Source organism: Vitis vinifera, chromosome 18 (genome assembly GCF_030704535.1).
Source record: "Vitis vinifera cultivar Pinot Noir 40024 chromosome 18, ASM3070453v1".
Lineage (NCBI taxonomy): Eukaryota > Viridiplantae > Streptophyta > Magnoliopsida > Vitales > Vitaceae > Vitis > Vitis vinifera.
In genome coordinates, this window is record NC_081822.1 from 23,630,255 (window position 1) to 23,649,491 (window position 19,237).

At 34.5% G+C, this 19,237-nt stretch overlaps 1 protein-coding gene across 2 annotated transcripts; it reads right to left on the minus strand.

Moving 5' to 3' along the window:
- Window positions 1–1,616: 1,616 nt before the first annotated feature.
- Window positions 1,617–17,725, minus strand: LOC100853610 (histone-lysine N-methyltransferase ASHH1). Of its 2 annotated transcripts, XM_003634490.4 has the most exons (10): window positions 16,067–17,724; window positions 15,300–15,364; window positions 10,265–10,421; window positions 9,829–9,915; window positions 8,562–8,646; window positions 8,384–8,477; window positions 8,063–8,261; window positions 3,708–3,742; window positions 2,655–2,820; window positions 1,617–2,041 (listed from the first exon to the last, which is right to left on the minus strand). In XM_003634490.4, the coding sequence occupies exons 1-10, from the start codon at window positions 16,160–16,162 to the stop codon at window positions 1,784–1,786; spliced, it is 1,242 nt and encodes a 413-aa protein (XP_003634538.1). In that variant the 5' UTR covers window positions 16,163–17,724; the 3' UTR covers window positions 1,617–1,783. The 2 variants fall into 2 exon arrangements, with proteins under 2 accessions (XP_003634538.1, XP_019072297.1); XM_019216752.2 differs by lacking the exon at window positions 9,829–9,915 and having other exon boundaries at window positions 16,067–17,725.
- Window positions 17,726–19,237: the final 1,512 nt, after the last annotated feature.

The window sequence follows — 19,237 nt, forward strand, 5'->3', positions numbered from 1 at the left end:
AGTTCTCCTGCTAATTGCATTGTAAGGCTGATCAAGAAAAATGCAGAACAAGAAGTCGATCCCACCATCATAAATATCTTATTAAAATGTTCTTGCAGAAAACAATTGCAAGTTGTTTCCTATTCCAGTCAATCTGCCACATCAGAACCAGCAAACAGTTACCATTTAAATTACAAAAAATATGCAGTTCAATTAAGCATCAAATCAGATTCCACACTAACCCAAGCATGCACACAACATGTCCATATACCTATAGTATCATTTTATTTCTAATCAAAGCCGGACCCATGAATGAACCCATCCCCTTATTCTATAATGCCCCAAATTCTGCTACATGTACATTAAATAGATATTTATATACATAATACATAAATAAATACATGCATATATAAATACATAAAATAACATAAACACATATACAACATATGCATGATGACATGTTATACATGTATATGTATATGTATATGAACATGCTATAGTGTATGAGTGCCATCAATTATGTGAAGGCATACATACATAGATACCTACAGTACATGCATGTGTTAATGCATTTATCAATTAATATCATACCTCAAAACCCTAATGATTCAGCCCTAGGGTTGCTGAGTGATTTTGGGGTGTTTTGGAGAATTGTATGCCAGCTTGACAAGGCTCTAGCATTTGGAAAAGGACGAACAAGAATCATCTTCCACCGAAATACATTCAACAAACGCAAAGATACAGTGATAGTGTGAAGAGAAAATTAATTGAAAAGAGAATCTTACCCCAACTACACTAGATGTGTGTGTGTGTGTATATATATATAAGAAGATCAAATAGAATTCAGGAGTTTTCCAGGATTTTATCAGCATAAGAATTATGAGAGAAATACGCTTACTGTTTTTCACTCTTGAGGCGGTTTGATAAAACATTGGGGGAACCAACTGAAAGACAGTGTTTCGGACAAAACGACGTCGTCTGATGTAGAATTTGTTGGGCTGACAAAATAGCATTGGAATAGGTTGATGGTGGAACTTCTTCCAAGAAAAGGTATGTTAAAAATTAAAAGATATTTTTTTAAGATTAACTTAATTAAAATAAATTATATAAAAAATAATATGTTATATATTATATATTTTAAAATAAATGACACTTTTACCCTCACTTAAACACGTCACATGAAGAATATATATGTCTTCGATCCAATACAGATAACACCATCATTCAAAAAATGTACATTCCATATAATTATAAAATATGAATGATACATTGCTCAATTTTAAACTCGAAAGAGCAATGTGAAAAACATGAGTTGGGGGCAAAGTGTAATAAACCTAATTAATTTTATACCCACCGTTATTACTATATTAATAAGATATTTTAGAAGTTTTATCATTTTCATTTAATTTTAAATTTGTTTTCATTTAATTAATCATAATATAAATAATAATAATAATAATAATAGCAAACCATTTTCTCATCAAATATTTTTGTAAAATTACTCCTTCAAAACCATTTTTCTCTATTAAAGCATTAATGTTTTTCTTTTTTATTTTCGAAAAAATTAAAAAACTAAAATTATAGAAGATTTATTCTTATATATATTTTCTATAATGTAGGTTAGATTCAGAAAGTAATTATTCAAAACTTAAAGCATCAATTAGACATTTGAAGTTTGATCAGAGCAAATGTTTCACAACAAAACAAATAAATGGCAGGAACCAGCTAAAGAAAATAATAATCTTCAATTAAAACAACCAAGCTTCTAAAGGGCTAACAAAATTGAAAATTTTGGTCTTTTCAATCACTTGATTTCATGATCAGGGTCTCCTGCTGAGGGCTTTGCATCTTCTGGTGCTCTTTGAGGTGGGCAGATAAGATTTCTGATGATAGAGGAATGAAGGTTAAACTCTGCCTTCAGTTTCCGGCAGCTGGCCCCTATCCATTGCTCTGCCACATCAGTTAGCACATTGGCTGGACCATACATATCATGATCTTCTATAGCAGGCTCAATCTCCCTGTACACAGAGGCCAGATGGGACAAGGCCTCCTTCCTTTCTTCCTGCATGGTGATTGAAATTTGCTCAACAAAACTTTGCATCCCAACCACTAGAGCTTGGCTACTCCAACGAATATCGCTCCACAACAAAATTTACAAGAGAACAAATGGTTATGCAGACACCAAAAAAAATTGAAATGCCAAACATGCCCTTAGTCTAGGGCATAACCGTTGTGGAAAGGAGAAGATAGCTTTTTACTAGGAAGGGTATGTCCTGCATGAGAATTTGAGTTATCCAGATTGATGCCCCAACACATGTATGAACACCACTAGTCGGCTCAAGCTGAACCTTTAACAATCCTGATCAGACACTTAGAAGCCTCACCGACTTTGAACTCAAACCAAGATACTCTGAACTCAATTTGTGTAAAACGCATGCATGCTCAAGAATGCAAGCACACTCCTAATCATGGTTAAAGCAGGTAAATCTTCTTAGCAAGCCAATCCACAGAGAGACAAATAAACCCACACCACAACCACCCCAATCCCCAGACTGTCCATGCCTGCCTGATAACTCAGTTCAAAAGAAAACCATGCTGGCAAGCGGCAGATACCCAAGATAAATCAATCTTATTTTGCATACACCACTATATTACAGGAAAATACAAAATTGTACCTCATTTTTTAAGACCTCCTCTTGAGCATCCTTTGATGCTAAGAATTGGGCAACATATTTTGCATCAACTTGCTTTCCTGGGAGGGGTCTTGACCCTCCATTATGATCATGTTTTAATCTTTTTTTTGGCCCCAGCGAAGAAGAAGGTTTATCCCCCCCTGAGTATCTGTAAACAAGCACCACATGGACAGGTTTGAATCCAAATAACTAAATCCAGAATTTTGTGGAATTAAATTTAGTGACAGAACTTGTGGCTAACAAAGTCAAACCAAAAGCACAATCCAATTGTATAATCAATGGTGTTGTCTGTTCAAGTTGACAACCCATCAAATTAACCTACATATTCTCATAATGGGTGGATGCGGGAGCAAGAGGGAGGGAGATGAACATCAGGACCATTCATGTTGCAGACGAATTAAGTGCATGTAATGAAATATAGAGTAAGAAACAAATAGGAAAACTAGAGTTATTATACCAATGCTGGGAATCCACTCAATCAATCATCCCAACTACAAATTACAAGCATAACATTTTATAGATGTATAATATACATCATGCATGTATGTGCATGTAAATGAAAGAAAAACAGTTCAACAAGACATGGGCTAAAACATAGTATTTGTAGATCTGCAGTTATGTTCATCATTAAACTCATAAGAGATCTCATTAGGATGTCTTTAAACCTGGGCATGAAACATTCTAACAAAAATAAAGATGGTTCACTGCTCATCCACCCACTATGGTCACACTGTTTCCCCCTCAAAATCTCCCAGTCCAAAAGTGCTACCAGTTTTTTCAATCCTAAATTATCTACTTTAAGGCCAAAATGAACTTTGTAGCCAGGGAATGGACCATCGTTAGACTAATTGTACTCGTCTAGACTCTAGATTCAATAACCATAAATCAAACTCCGGATAAAGATGGACTTGCTACTAATGTAGATAGTCAAGAGGCACCAACATCTGAAATATAATTCAATACATGAATACTGACTAGGAAATATGAGAACTTCTAGCTTCATATGAATGCATAGTTGTATGCATAAAGCACTACCTCTCATTGTTCTTCTCCCATGCAAACGAATCCTCCTGTCAAAAAAGTTGCACAACATGAGAAAGAATGAAAATGAGAACTGCTTTAATTGAAGAAAATTATATAATTTGTAAAATAAGAAAGTCAATCTCAAAGAGCAAGGGAGTAAGCCAAATTAACAAATTTCTGATATTTCTAGCCAAATTAGAAATTTCTGATATTTCTAGCACTTAAACATCATCTGAGGTTTGGAAAATAATAGTGACTCCCTTTAACTCATGTTAACTTTCACAAACCTCCCCTCCATAAGGTGAATATCAACTCCAGAATGGAAGATGCCAATACAGAAAATCTTTTATTCCAAAAAAGACTGACCTCTTGGAAGAAACAATATGTGTCTAAAGAGGGAAGATTAACCCTTTTAAAGAGTACCCTATCAAGCCTTCCAATTGACTACATATCCCTTAATTCAATTCCCAAGAGAGTGAAGATCAGATTGAAAAAGAGGAAAAATTCAAAGAGATTTCCAATGAGGTAGCCACTTGGAAGGAAAGTGCATATAATGAGTTGGAGGATCATTTGCAAGGATAAGAAGCATGGTGGTTTAGGAATAAAGAGGTTGAAGGTTTTAAACTAGGCCTTGCTAGGCAAACAGTTTGGAGGTTTGCCCATGAACACAATAATATGTGGAGGAAGATCATCCAGGCCAAATATGGGAAAATGGATGGGGCATTGAGCACCCTCGAGATGAAAGAATCTTTTGGAGTAAATTCATGAAAACCTTCAGAAGAGGATGGAATGATTTCACTATCAAGACAGCTATTAGGGTTAGAAATTGTACAAGAACTAAATTCTGGTGGGACAGAAGGGCAGATGAGAGTCCTTTGAAGAAAGTGAAAGGGGCAACAAGCAATGTCAGAAACCTCCACTTTGAAAGTAAGAGGAAATGAAATTAGGAAAAAGAGGAGGAAACAGAAAAAAAATAAAATTATGCATAATAATTTCAAGTTCCATATAAACTCCATCATTGACACCTGCTCCATCATCTTCAACATTTCATTATATACCCCACATAGCCATCAACACCAGAATCTACTGCAAACATTATCACCCTACCCAGACCTTCGTTTTGTAAATACACAAGTCTTTTATCAACATTTCAATTGCCACCAAAAAACCCCATTTGAGAAATGTTAAACACTAATCACCCCTGTAAATACTTCATTCTACACCCAGTTTCCATCAATACAAACTTTATATATGAGCACTACCACTTGTTTGATCAGCTTAACATTGTCCAAATCCCATATTCTTCATCACAAGACCATTCACTATTAATCCTTAATAAAATTATTGAATGATCTTTGATCCTAAAGATTTATGGTAGTGGTGCATGGCCCAGCTGTTAGGGAAGTGATATCCATGAAGATAGTAGTGGATGGTGGGAGAAGAATTGATGTGTGTTAAGCGTTGTGATGTTGGAATGATGGAAATTTTGGCAATTGCAGCAAAGCTAGGGGCGAGAAACCTAACACAATGGATGGGGAAAGTAACATTGGCAGACATGAACAAAGGAACTTGCAAAGAGGATCAACCATGAGAGCTATGAAAATCTAAGGACAGAAAATGAAGGAAAAAAGAGAAGACTGAACAGGATGAGTAAGAAGAGGGAGGGGAGAGAGAGAGAGAGGCATGAGACTGTGAGGGTATTAGGGTAATAAGCCATCTTCCGTTAACAGTCAACTAATATAGAGAAATGTGTATAATTTTGGTAAATCAGAGGAAAAGTCAGTCATTTCTAAATATTAATAACTAATAATTTAATTGATTCAATGTTAGAAGGGGAAATCCAAGGGCAGTTCGTAAGTTTCACATGGAAAAGGCATGCTATGTTGTTGATCATCAACTTCCCATATTTGATCAATAGAGTATGATTTGAATAGAAGTGGAATCCATGGACATAAAGTGCATTTTTTTCCTCTTTGCTCAGTTTTGATTAGCCTCCAAAGTTCTATGGTGGACATAAAATGACCCTCTTTTCTCTTTCCATCCATCTAGATAGTAACGCTCCAAGTAGTCAAAGGTGAAACAAGATCATTTTTAAAGGTGTTTTTCCACAAGCAATGAAGAACTGCAATCAAAGAATACTCATCTTGAGTTTGCATATGAGACACCGTATTTTGCATTGCACACAACCATCAATTTTAGGTGATAAAAGGTATCTTGATGTGTTTCAAGAACTCTTTGATTAATCCATCATAGGAGTAAGCATAAATAGTGGAAGACATCATTCATTTTATTGCCTGCCCCTTCTAAATCATAACCTTAATTTAGAGATAGGCTACCTGCTTGGGGTGAACTCACTGAGATCTTCCATGTTATTGTTTAAAAGTCATTGAAGTCATTTGACCAAGAATAGTAGCCTTACCCTTATCAATGACTACTCTTCATCCCTTAATAACCTAGTCTTCTTTCCACCTTGGTGACAAAAAGATTGAAGATACTTTAGATAATTCTTTCAACATGCTTAGATATCAAATAGCTCTTGGTGGCTCAGAATAAGAGTGGGGAAGAGAATAACCGATTCAAGTTAGGTATTAAGGCTATCTATATCAAGCATTTTTAATCCTACAATGAACCTAATGATTCGGCCTATCAACTTGGATTGCATATTAAACAATAAAAAACATTACATTTTGGACATAGATGACCTACTTCAAAATATTTTTATCAAGTTACACTATTTTTTAACAATTAAAGTTTTCCTACCTAACCTACTCGTTTACTTTTCTTTCATTTTTTTTATACTTTAGTACTAAACTATTGTGTCACAACCTGCTCAAATGACTCTCCCCTTGAGCTTATATGGGAGAGTAGGAAGCTTCTAAAAGCTCCTGCAGCAATCTACACTTGGCTACTAGTGGAGGAGTGTGAAAGATTTGAGAGGCCTAAAGGCGTCAACACATCTCTACACAAAGGCTAGAAGACAAGGGAAGTGTGTAGCTTGTTTTAGAGAGTTTTAAAGAACTCTTGTATATAGCCTTGTACATAGCTTTTATGTAGCCTTTCAAGAGAATTAGAAAGATGTAAGGAACCTTTATGGGTTCTAGAGAGTTCCTCGGTTGCCTATAAATAGAAGGTGGCCTCATTTGGCCAAAACACCAAGCAAGTTGAGAGATTCCTAACATTGTAAAGCTTCCTTGTGCCACACAAAGCTTCCTTTATTAAGTGTTGCCTTTGTTGCGCATCCTAGCTACCAAGTCGCATAACATTGCTTAGCATAGCTAGCTAAGTATGAGAGGATGGCTAACTTAGCAACATCAAGTGTCTTGAGTTGTTAAGTGCCGCACATGAGCATAAGAAAGGCCTAAGTCTGTGCAATTGGGTTAAATAGGAAAGCCAACTTGTTCAACCTTTGAACAGACATTTTAATTTTCAAAATAGGTTAAGTCTCTAGAAGAATGACTACTTTAGGACTTCAATACATAAGAAAGGCAGAGGAGTTTGTTAATGTACAACCCTGGACAAGAAAGAAGTAAAACTTGTGCTTTGGAAACTATCATGGTTCAACAAAAAGGGCAATTAAGATCTATATAAGTAAGATTAGTAGGTATATTATTAAGGACCCCGAACTGTTATCCTGTATGTATGATCTGCCACAACCTTAGAGGCCTATCACAAATAAACCTAAGAAGGATCATGTGACAAAGAAGACATCAAGCTGGGAAAAGATGGACCTCCGATTACATACACGACCACCTATTGTGATCTAAATGTTCTTCCTTACGGCATACACACCCACACATATAAATGTGTGTAATATAAACATGTGTAACACAATTTACCCAACTCACAAGTGGCCCGATGGCCACACCCCTCTTTGTTAACCTAGGCACCCATGGCTCAAATCCCATTGTCGCAAAGAAACTTTGTAATTTCTCTAACCTTTAGAACCTATCCCATCCCACATCGGCTACTAATGAAAAAAACAAGGTCCTTATAAATCTCAAGTGTAATGAATGCATTAATAGCCCATGAAAGGATATGGGGCCGATGAACCAAGACCCCAATACTTGGGCCATAGACTGGCATACTCCTTTTGGGCTGCCAAACATGACGTTACTTTAGGCCGCCCGGTTTCCACATTATGGGCTTGTTCATTCCGACCAATGGTTGAATTGCTGGTTCAAGTGGTTTGCAACTAGTTCGATAGGAAAATAAGTTAAAAGGAAGAACCAGACTGGAAAGATGTCCAATTGACAGTCCATCAATCTGGTCTAGTTTTCAAAACATTGGTTATTAGTATTAAGGATATTGGATACATTTTTAAAAGAGATGGTATCGCAGAACAAAATGGATAGGCATATGCTAATCACCTGGAATCCACAAGGCTTCCCCCCAAGAAAACCTGAGCATCTGGTTGCCCCACAAAGGCAGCGAACCTTGGCACCACTATACCATTCAAAGTTGTAACTGTAAGTCAGTTCCGTTCCAACTGATATATTTCTCAATGCAAAAATGCCAACTCTATCTTCCCCCAAAACTGACCACTTCATTGTCTCACAATTTGGTTGGCTGCAACAAAAGGAATTAGTGAATGCCATTAAGGAGACAGGATTAAACAAGGAGCAAAGCTATTCAGAATCCCCAAATATCGCATTCTTCATCAAATGCATATTCTATCTTAAGTGGCTTACCATGAGTGGTTTATAAACCTAGCCAGGTTTCCTTTTTTGGTTGCATCAATGCATTCCCTAGCATTCAGAGGAATTATATATACATCCTTAAGGCCTGCATCAATCCATACAAGAAAGTACAACATTTTTAGGGAAAGTGAACTAGATATTATGATTTGTCTAATAATTATATATTTACCTTGTGATACATAAACTTGGGACCTTCCCCTTGCTTCTGTCCGTGAAATCACTTCTCCACAGTACTCCATAACAAATTCTCCAGCCTGTATGGTATAAAAATGAAAGAAAATGCTTCCACATAAGAATGGATTAACAAATCAACCCTGTGTGTTTTTATTTTATTTTTTTTGTTGATAGGCAACAAATCATCATTGTTAAGGTTGGTATCACAATAAAGTTAGGCAAAGAATGATATTAGGGAAAGTAAACTTATGGTGTATTTATTGAAAGGGAATCGGATAAGGGAAAGAAAAAGAATGAAAGGAAAGGGAATCAAAATCAGAAATTCCATTGAAGTGTTTACTAACTATAAAGGAAACGGAATGAAATGTATCCTTTCCCTTATGTACATTATTTTCACCATATCATTAGAGATAAAATTAAAAATTAAAAATTCCTATTTAAATGGAATTGAAAATGAATAAAAATTATTTTTCTAACATTTGCATTTTTAATTCCTTTTAAAAAAATTCTCCAATAGGCAAATATTTATTTTAATGATCTTAATATTTATTTTAAATATTTAAATATTTATAAATTTATTTTATAATATTTAAATCTCTTTATTTTACAATATTTAGGATAAGTGGGCGAGGCATTTAGGTATTTTGGGATGGAGAAAATTTGATTACCCAACTCTTGGAATCCATTTCTTGCTTTTGGAGAAGAATCCCATTGCTCCATTTGGAGCCTCAAATATTGGTGGAGCCCACTCCTACATTTTGATTCCCGAAGTGCTAAAAAATGCAAGTAAATAAAGGAAAGAGAAGACTCCCTTTCCTTTGATTCTAGAGAATGAACTAAATGGGCCATTAAGGTTAAAGTTCTATAATTCAGTCCCAAAAGTATCATCCAATTTCAAGGCCCTTGATAAGTTTGAATATTATGGAGTGGCCATCTACTGAAAAATGATAATTTTAATTCTTAGAAGAAATATGGTGCCCAAAAATAATAGAAATGGTCCAAAAAAAAATATATCAAAATGCAATCATAATATAACATTAGCAGTAATAGAATAAGCAGAACCGTCATTTCTTTTCCTTGAACAAGGAATAATGAAAGGCATAGTCATCAACTCATAAATCGTATAGGTATCTTGTAAATCGCATATCTACCTCGTAAATTTAACACTGTGAGTCTTGGAATAGTACAGAGAGTAGCAACAAGTAATTCATGAAGGCTTGCTTTGTAATTGAAAAGGTCCATGGTATGTTTTTAACTTTTACCTTAATGTTCTCTGTAGCCAAAAGACCCCACCCACGGCCTTCAGCCCTGAACAACTTCGTTTTAGCATATTCACGTTTCTGAAATCTCTGTGAACGGCAAACACAATGTAATTCAAAAGGACAAAATTCTAAACTATTTTTCTTCCTCCCTTTATCTTCCCTAATACCTGTGCAAACCCAGTGCCCCCTCTCATGCTCTCTCTAAACTACCAGCCACCCTACATAACCAAAATAAATATTTTCATGGTCATCTCCAATAGGTCCTTTAAGATGTGAACCCTTGATTTTCACTTTATAAACTAGCCTACAGCATGTGTAAGGGAAAGAGACTAGGTTCCACACTTCAGTGCACTTTTATAGGACATCACCATTAACTCAGTAGAAAATATATGTAACATTAAGATATATGAATATATCTAAATGATCTCATGTTTACCTGATTCTTGCAATGGATGCTGCATGGACAATAGCGAGGCGTGCACTCTATGCTAGTTAATACATTCCAGCACCTCTCTCCACATGCACTATCTGGATCATTGGCTTTGTACTTGCATTCACAGATGGCAATATCATTTTCCTTCTGCTTTATGTGTCTAGAACACAACAAAAGCATTCCACATTGCATAAGACTTTACCAAAAAAAAAAGTTCATAATATCATTATTGATATTGTAATTAATATAAAAAAAATATCAAAACTGATTTAAATGCCCGGTACAGTTCCCTTCCCACCTGCCAAGCCCAAAAAAATTGGTCTCAGAAAACAATATGTTCTTTGAATTAGATGGATTACTATGTATATTGAGAAGGGGTATCCAGATCAGTGGCCTAGTTTCAAGAACCCCCAGCTATAACGGCTACAAGTAATCATCAAGCACATGTATGTTCTTAAATTGTTATTTGATAAAAAATCCAATCAATATTCATACATACTGAATCACAAGACAAACAATTATAATACTGGTTGTGCATAAAACATATGTTCTTAAATTAGAGTTGTCAGTCTTAACCATTGTTGCTGCCAAAGAAGAACTCCTCAATTTTCAACACCTAATAAATATTAACATCAAATTGTTAATCTTTACCTACAGAAAAGTACTTATCAAGCAAAGAACAATTGACAGAAACAAAAAATTTATTGAAATAAATTAGCAATAGAATGAAGGACGAATGAGATGTCTTTCCAAAAAATACAAAAAGAAAAGATAAAAAATGTAAGAACAAGACCAAAACACTCCAAAAGATAATCGAGATAAGCTACAAAGCTAAGAGACAAAAGAAAATAGACATTGCCTACAAGCAATTTACATGATTCGTGAAAGTAGAAGTCTCTTGCAAAAAGGAAGTTAGATACTTCTCTCCCTAATTTTGCTGAAGGATCCACATCATGGTTGGCAAAGTGTGGACCCTAAGAGAAAGAGTATCTCCAGTCTTGAGAACAATTTCATGAAGCCACCAATGGTACTTCCATGGACCTCTTTCCTTAATAGCTATCCATGAGATCATAATAACAAAATAATCCTCAACCTAGGGATTAGAGAGACTCAAGGTCTTGGCTTGTAATAGACCCCCAAAAGTGCTGTATCTCTGCCTTACTAGCTACAGCTTCTTCAGTAGATTTAGAGAAAGTACTCCTTTTGATAGGCAAAAAAATTATTGACAGCACCTATCAAAAAAACACACCAAAGTACACAAAGCATATACAGTTGGCAACAAGAAACAAAGAGAGACAAAAGACATCCTTAGCTAGTCCCTAACCAATCTACAAAATATGTCATGGACTTAGAATTCCCATCTATATACCTCTTAACCTACATAAAAGGATTACAAAGAAACAATGATTTTAGTGCTTAATAGTTTTAGAAAAGGTTCCTTTTTTTTTTCTTTTTTTTTTCTTTTTTGAAAAACATATATTAACATAAAAGAAGCACCAAAAAAGCACCCCAAAGTACACAAGGAGCATACAATGGGCATCTAAAAGCACCACCAAAAAACAAAGAGGGACAACAAAAAATGGAACCCCTTTACAAGATCTCATCCAATCCACAAAATCTACAATAGAAAAAGGGCCAAGAGCTCTAAACAATTTGGACCACGACCAAAGATTAGAAAAAAAATAAAGTTTAATCCCTTGTACAGAATGTTCTTCATTATTGAAAATCTTACCGCTCCTCTCCTTCCAAATTGTCTAAAAAAGACACAAAGGAGTAGTCCACTACACCTTTTTCCTTTTTTTTACCCACAAAAGGCCAATACCAACTTAAAAGCATCTCCTTTACTGATGAGATAAGCATCCATGACACACCAAATGGTGAAAACAAAAGATGTCATACAAGCCTTGCCTTGTTACAGTGAATGAGGATGTGATCAACTGATTCCTCTTTGTACGACAAAGGAAACATTTATTTGCCAAGGACCACCCTCTCCTCTAAATGTGATCTAAAGTTAAAACTTTATTCCAAGTAGCCTCCCATGCAAAGAAGCTCATCTTGGGCGACACCCAAGAGTTCCAAATAACCTTTGTTGGGAAAGCAGCATGGTTTCCTGGTTCCAAGGCATTGTAAAGGGTTTCAATAGAAAATTTTTCATTCTTTGGCCCTGTCCACAACAACTTATCCTCTTCATCCCTACACACCCTCCACCCTTGTAACCTCAAGAGGAAGCACTCCACAATCTCCACCTCCCAATCATTAAGCCACCTAGAGAAACAAGGTGCCCAACAATCCCCATCAGCTGAGGAGTTCCAAACATCCTCCACCTAAGCCTCCTTAGGATTAGCTAAAGCAAATAAAGAGGGGGAAAGAGATGCTTAGTGGTTCGTCTTCGCACCACTTGTCCTTCCAAAATTTCACCCTCCTCCCATTACCCACTGAAAAAGCAACTCTGCTATTCACAATGTCTCAATCCTTTCTAATGGATTTCCATAAACCTACTCCATACCCGTCTCTCACTTTGCAGGAACGCCACCCTCCTTCATCTTCCCCATATTTTCCGCTGAATATTTTATACTAAAAGGCGTTTAGAAAAGGTTCTCAACACCACATCATTATGATTTCTAAACACTCTTCTAAATCGTAGCTATCAAAGATTACCTAATGAGCATCCATCAAAATTTAAGTTCAGAGAACCTATAGATTCTAATTTAGCAACAGAACATTAAAAGATGTGTCCTTAAAAGCTTTGGTGACAGAAACCCATAGGGAAGAATAATAAGTGTACCGAATCCAAAATAGCCTTCACTATCCTCCATCCATTCTTGGAAATCCTAGCATTCCTCGTTTGCCACTTAATCCATATCAAAGTAAGGCTAGTAACAAGCCAAGGAACCTTGACTCTTAAATGTCCCAAAACCCCTAAAAGATTTGACCAATCTATTTGCCACACTTTAATGGGAATCCAAACAATTCTAGTACTTTCGGATAACTTATGTCATAGCCCCAAGAAGTGAAGAAAAAGATGATCAATCAATAAACCCAATTCTATTTTGAAGTCACCAATAAGTTGAATACAGAATTCTACTTCAAATCAAACAAACCCTCGTATTTTTAAACTTTTGTGGACACTATATACATACAAAGCTGACCTGGTATAAGAAAACTGCGAAGTGTCAAGAAGGCAATGCTATTCTCACCTTCAAGCCTTTTGCTTCAAAGTTGCTCAAAGAGCCTAAATAATAAACATTGGTGGTCATTCAGCAGTGCAATGAAAATGTGGCACATTCCAAACCTTACTGAAGGTACTTCAATCAGTGTAACTGAACAAGCTAAGAAATTTCAACTCTGATTTTCATAGCCCATCAAAACAGACTAGTTTCTTGAAAGCAGCAACATCAGACACTAAACTCCAACAAACAACCTAAACGAATCTATCAGAGAACATGATAAATATTTAAAAACTGACTGAAATATAAATGCATATTCTATCAGTAGTTTGGGATATCATCAGGCAAACAATCACAAAAGATTTTTTAAGTTTATACAATAATTGCAAACTCCCTATGTGTACAAGCCTTTTCCATAGACACCTATGCACCATGATCCAAACAAAATATGCAAGCTACATCAATACTTCATGACAATAGTTGTTTATGACTTACTATAAGTTTTCAAGCAAAATGGGACCTTAGGATACATATAAGATAAAAAATATTTTTCTCTTAATAGCAAAAGAAAGAAAACATACCTACAAGTTCCAATAAAAAAGAAGGGTGCATCCCCAATACACGGAGTATACAAAGGTGCCAAAAGGATATATATGAAGAAAAATTGAAAATCATATAATTGTTTTTCTTCAAAATATTATTATAGAATAATTTGAAGGTACTTTGAAAGTTAAAAATGGACAAAAAAAAAAGGTGAGAAAGATAGTCAGAGAGAGAGAGAGAATAACCCTTTGTAAAAATATTGTGCACTAGTAATGGAACACACTTATTAAAGATCAAAGCTTAAGTAGAATTATCATTTGATGCATCAGAAAGTTGTCACCTAGGGAAACATATGCTATTCAAATACTTCAAATGTTGACCTTGTGAACAATGATGAATAGAATCTGAATGCTTTAACTTAATACAGTAGTTTGTTTTAAATTTTTTTTTCTTTGTACAGAGTATAGCTAAACGCTTGATCTTGAGTGAGAATTTTAAACACAGTAGATAACCACACACACATCAATTTTTTTAACAGGCATAACCACACTTACATCAAATATGGTTATACTTGTATATAATCATAGTTTCTTTTAAGTTAATGGTTTATGACCAGTAGGAACTTAAAACTTTTGGCATAATATATTTATTAGGGGATCGTCAAAAATTGAAACTTAAACCTGTGGCTTAAAAGTTAATTATTTGCAGATCTCATAGTGAAACAATACATTCATGTTCAGTTGGTTTCATAAACGGTAGTGTTCAATCAATACATATACATGATATTAATGAATATCCATATTTACCTCCTTGAACATCACAATGCATTAAATATCATATTTTAATGATTTCATCAAATCTCTAGTTTTTAATGATGCAACACTGCCTTAAATTACAATATTTTGCTCTTTATCCTTATTACCACTTTAGAATGCATAGACATAGTTTTGGTCTCTTTCTATGCCATACTTACTTCTATTGCAGCAATAAACAGTAAACTATTATAAGAACATCACCATGTTTCCTTCATTAATCAATCATTTCTTACAGAAAAAGGATGCTTCATTCATTCTCTTAGGATAACATGGCCATAAATATCCACTGATATTTTGTAAATACGGTTTATCAAGATATCAAGTTCAGAAAAGAAAAGCTCTAATATATCAAGAAGAAAAAAGATGGTGTGCCACAGTACATAGGATGTATACAATGAGCGCCTAATGGTGCAACTAAAAAGAAAGAACACAAAAAACAACTCCCTCTTTTAGCAAGAAACCAACCAATCTACAAAATCAAATAAAAACAAGAAAAAGAGAAGGAACTCTTACTTTCTATATGAGAAATCATTCCTATTGATATGTATGAACTCTGGTACTCCTTCAATTTGTTGATCCTTCAAACAAAATAATTTCCTTGTTACTTGATTCACACAAATAATGTATAACCATGTGAATAAAACAGTTTTTTAGGTAGGTGAAAAGCTATCCTTCATGAATTGAAGCTTGGACATTTAAGAATAAAAATCATTATCAAGTTTCTACTCATTAGAATAAAATATAAACCTACCAAAAAAAAAGTTATTATAAGCAGAAAAATGAATGACCATTAGGGAAGCCAACTGAGCTACTTGCAATGAGGATCAAACCCCTCCCCCCCCACCCCACACCCAGTGATGGGGATCGTCCTTAAAAGGCTAACTAAAAAATTGTGAGACATGGTAATGGCTAGTTTATATCTGCGGAATCAAACTAGCAGAATGTTCACTCACTCCAATGAATAAAAGATCATCTTACATTGCAAACTAACTATACACTCCATTTAATGGAAACAAATCTCCCTTAAAAGATGGAAAAAATCTATACCAGTCATATTGAAATAATGGTGTAAATATGGGTGCACGCTACAAAAGTAACTAGTTGTTATCTTACAACAATGGCTAGCTTTTAAGACAAGTTGCGCATAGTTTTCAACAAGTGAAATAGTTGGGATTGTGCAAGGATCAACAGATGAACGTGATAGGCAATTCTCTACTATATAAACAATTTGGATCTCAAGAAAAAACTAGGGAAAGGAAAACAATGAAGGGAGGACTTACAGATTGACCTTGAGGGTCAATGTGACAAAGTGATGAGGCAACACGTCCGCGATTGAGGGTGCGCCGAGCAGCTGGTGCTTGGGAGGAGGACGACATTGGCACTATGTGACTTAGGGTTAGGGCTAGACCGTGAAGGAGGAAGGTTGTGTTTGTGAAATGAGAGTATGAGATTAGGAAAACATTTTCCTTTTATAGCCGGTTCTTTTGCAACAAAGGGATTCTTTAAGGGCATAAATGTAAATAAATATATGAGATGGGATGTTATAAAATTTAATTAGATAGAAACCAACTCTAGCTTAAGGGGAAAAAATCTTGAACCGACCCTTACCTAGATTTTGCCTTTCCCAAACCACTCCTGAAGGGGCATCGACTCCATTGTCATCCTTACCATATGGATTTTCATGAACCCCCCTAATTGTTTTTAACAACCACAATACTAGCCCTTATCCTCTTCCCTCACCAAGAAAAAAGAAAAAAATGTAAAAAAATACCCAAAAAATTTCTGAACAATCCCAACTTCAAGGTAATATTTATGTTAATTGGAATAATTGTTAAAAACTTAAAATGCACAAAACAAAACAAAACAATGACATGAACATTTTTTTATGTAAAACATCATGTTTTACTAATACATGCCTTATTTCAAGGGGTAACTACGTGTGTCTTATCTCCAATATATCTCATGTTACACAACATCATCCATGGTACAATGATCCAACAATACAAGTATCTTTAACTATTTTTAATAGTTTCGATCAAAAATCAAATTTGAGAAAGAACATATTTAATTAATTATCATATTAATTCTTTAAAATGTAGTTTAAGGTTAGGAATTAGAGAATGAAAATGCTACATACTTCATAGTCAAAGACACATGAAAACATTGAACTTTAAGTAGATTTATTCTTATAACAAAAATTGAGGAGTTGAAAGCTGTATGGTTGATGTTGAACTTGAACATGATGATGAAATAGAACTCTTGATTAATATATTTGCGTTTTTATCTTTTAGGAAAGGAAATAATTGTGAGTTTAGAACCTAAAACTTTGAAGGTATCACATAAACTCATAGATATCAACAATAAATACAAGTATATATGGTTAATGGAACTGTTAAGTTAAATAAACAGAATGCAATAATAGGCACCTAGCAAGAAACTAAGGGTGCAACCCAAGTAATATATGACTAACGAGACTTTGGAACTGAATATATAGTTGAAAATTATAAAAATAAAAATAAAAAAATAAAATAAAAATAAAAATTGAGAGAGAGAGAGAGGGAGAGAGAGATCTTGTAGATTTTATAATGGACATGCATTAAAATGTCCATTTATTAAGTTGAATTTGCTAAAAAGCTACTAACAATTTGATTTTTTTTTTTTTTTTGATAAGTATATACTGATAATTTGATATTGAAGAATGTGTGTCTATTAACTAAACATTTGCAATTCAAAAACAGATTAGATAAATTTAAAGGCACTAATCGGTATGCTTTATCGTTGTGGCTTGTGACTACTGAATTCATGCTTATCCAAAATACAAATGAAACGTACTCTTCATAGTTCCCTGCCTCAGTTATTTAAAAATGTTTCAAAGAGTGTGCCTGACCTTACTAGCTACCAAACTGAATAAAAGTCCATTGTATAGCGAAAAAGCAGAGCATTCAGACTAACCAATTTCTCCTGATAAATACATAGTAAGGTGGATCATAAAAAATGCAGAACAACAAGTTGCTCCCGGCATCTTAAATATCTTGCTAAATATCTTCATGCAAGACATCCTTCACAAATCGTCCTCTGTTCCCGTCAATCTGCCACATTGGGGACCAACAGATACAGTTACCATTTAAACTACTGAAGAATAGGCAATGTAATTATGCTCCAAATGAAATTTGCCAACTAACCCAAACATACAGACAACATATCCATATCCCTAAAGTAATCATGTGACTGTCAATCACAGCAGGTTCTTCAATGAACCCAGTCTCATCTTCTTCTGCTACATATACATAATTACATTACATACATAAATACATAAGTGCATAAACACATAAATACATGGGTACACAATATATACATATATAGACAACATAATACATACATAAAAACATAAAGACACAAATTCATATATCCACATATGTATATATAACCTATGCATAACGGCAAGTATGGATGTGAATATGTGTGCGCGAGTGGGTGGATGCAAAATTATGCATACATACATGCATACGAACATGTGTGTATACGGTAGATTGGGATGCGAGTATTTGAATATAATACACCAAAACCCTAAAGATGCAGTCCTAGGCTTACTGAGTGGTTTTGGAGCGTTCTGAAGAATTGAAAACGGGTTGAATAATGCCCTAGCATTCAGAAAAACGAATATGAATCATCTTTCATTGAATCACAGAGAACCAAATATGAATGCTGAGTTACAGTGATTACGAGGAGATAAAAAATTGAAATCCCTATAGACAGAAGATATATATACAAGAAGGCCAAATCAAGCTCTGGAAATTTCTAGGGTTTTGGCAGTGTAAGGTTTTGAGAAAACGAGGGAGAGAGCTGCTTATAGTTTTTACAGTTCAGACGGTTGGAAAAATTGGGGTAGCAACAGGAGTAGAATCGCAAATATAAAACGACGTCGTTTTAAACAGGTGGTTTTACAATCGTATGTGAAAAAAAATATTTTTTTCTTCAGTAAATTTAAATGGATTATATTAAAGTGTACAAATTATATAATTAAACTTGTATCAAATTAAAAAAAAAATTATAATTATAAGGCATATATCACTTTACCCATAGTTGGAGTTGGGTTTGGGTCTCTAAGTGGGCTAACATGTCCCAACCCAACCTAATAAATGGAATAAATAAGGGATGTAGTTTGTGGGTGTTTTAGAGTGTGTTTGGAAATAATTTTAGAAAGCGTTTATAATATTTTTAACACTTGAATGATAAAAATTTTCAAGTATTACAAATATTAAAAGCACTTCCTAAAATCATTATCAAATGAACTCTTTTAATCCATTTTAATTTGAGTATTTTAAAATTACCCATTAAAACACCCACCGACTACTACTATTAAATAAAATAAAATAAAAGTTTTTTTCTTTCTTTTAGAGAACTATTTCTCCTTGAAAAAAAAAAAAACAATAGAGATAAAGAATATAAAT

Excerpts from the sequence above, each read along its gene's own strand:
- LOC100853610 (XM_003634490.4), bottom strand. The coding sequence starts at position 16,162 with ATGTCGTCCTCCTCCCAAGCACCAGCTGCTCGGCGCACCCTCAATCGC. Across the intron at positions 15,365-16,066 it reads TTGACCCTCAAGGTCAATCT|GATCAACAAATTGAAGGAGT; the intron begins GTAAGTCCTCCC and ends TTTTGTTTGAAG. Across the intron at positions 10,422-15,299 it reads AATGATTTCTCATATAGAAA|ACACATAAAGCAGAAGGAAA; the intron begins GTAAGAGTTCCT and ends GTTGTGTTCTAG.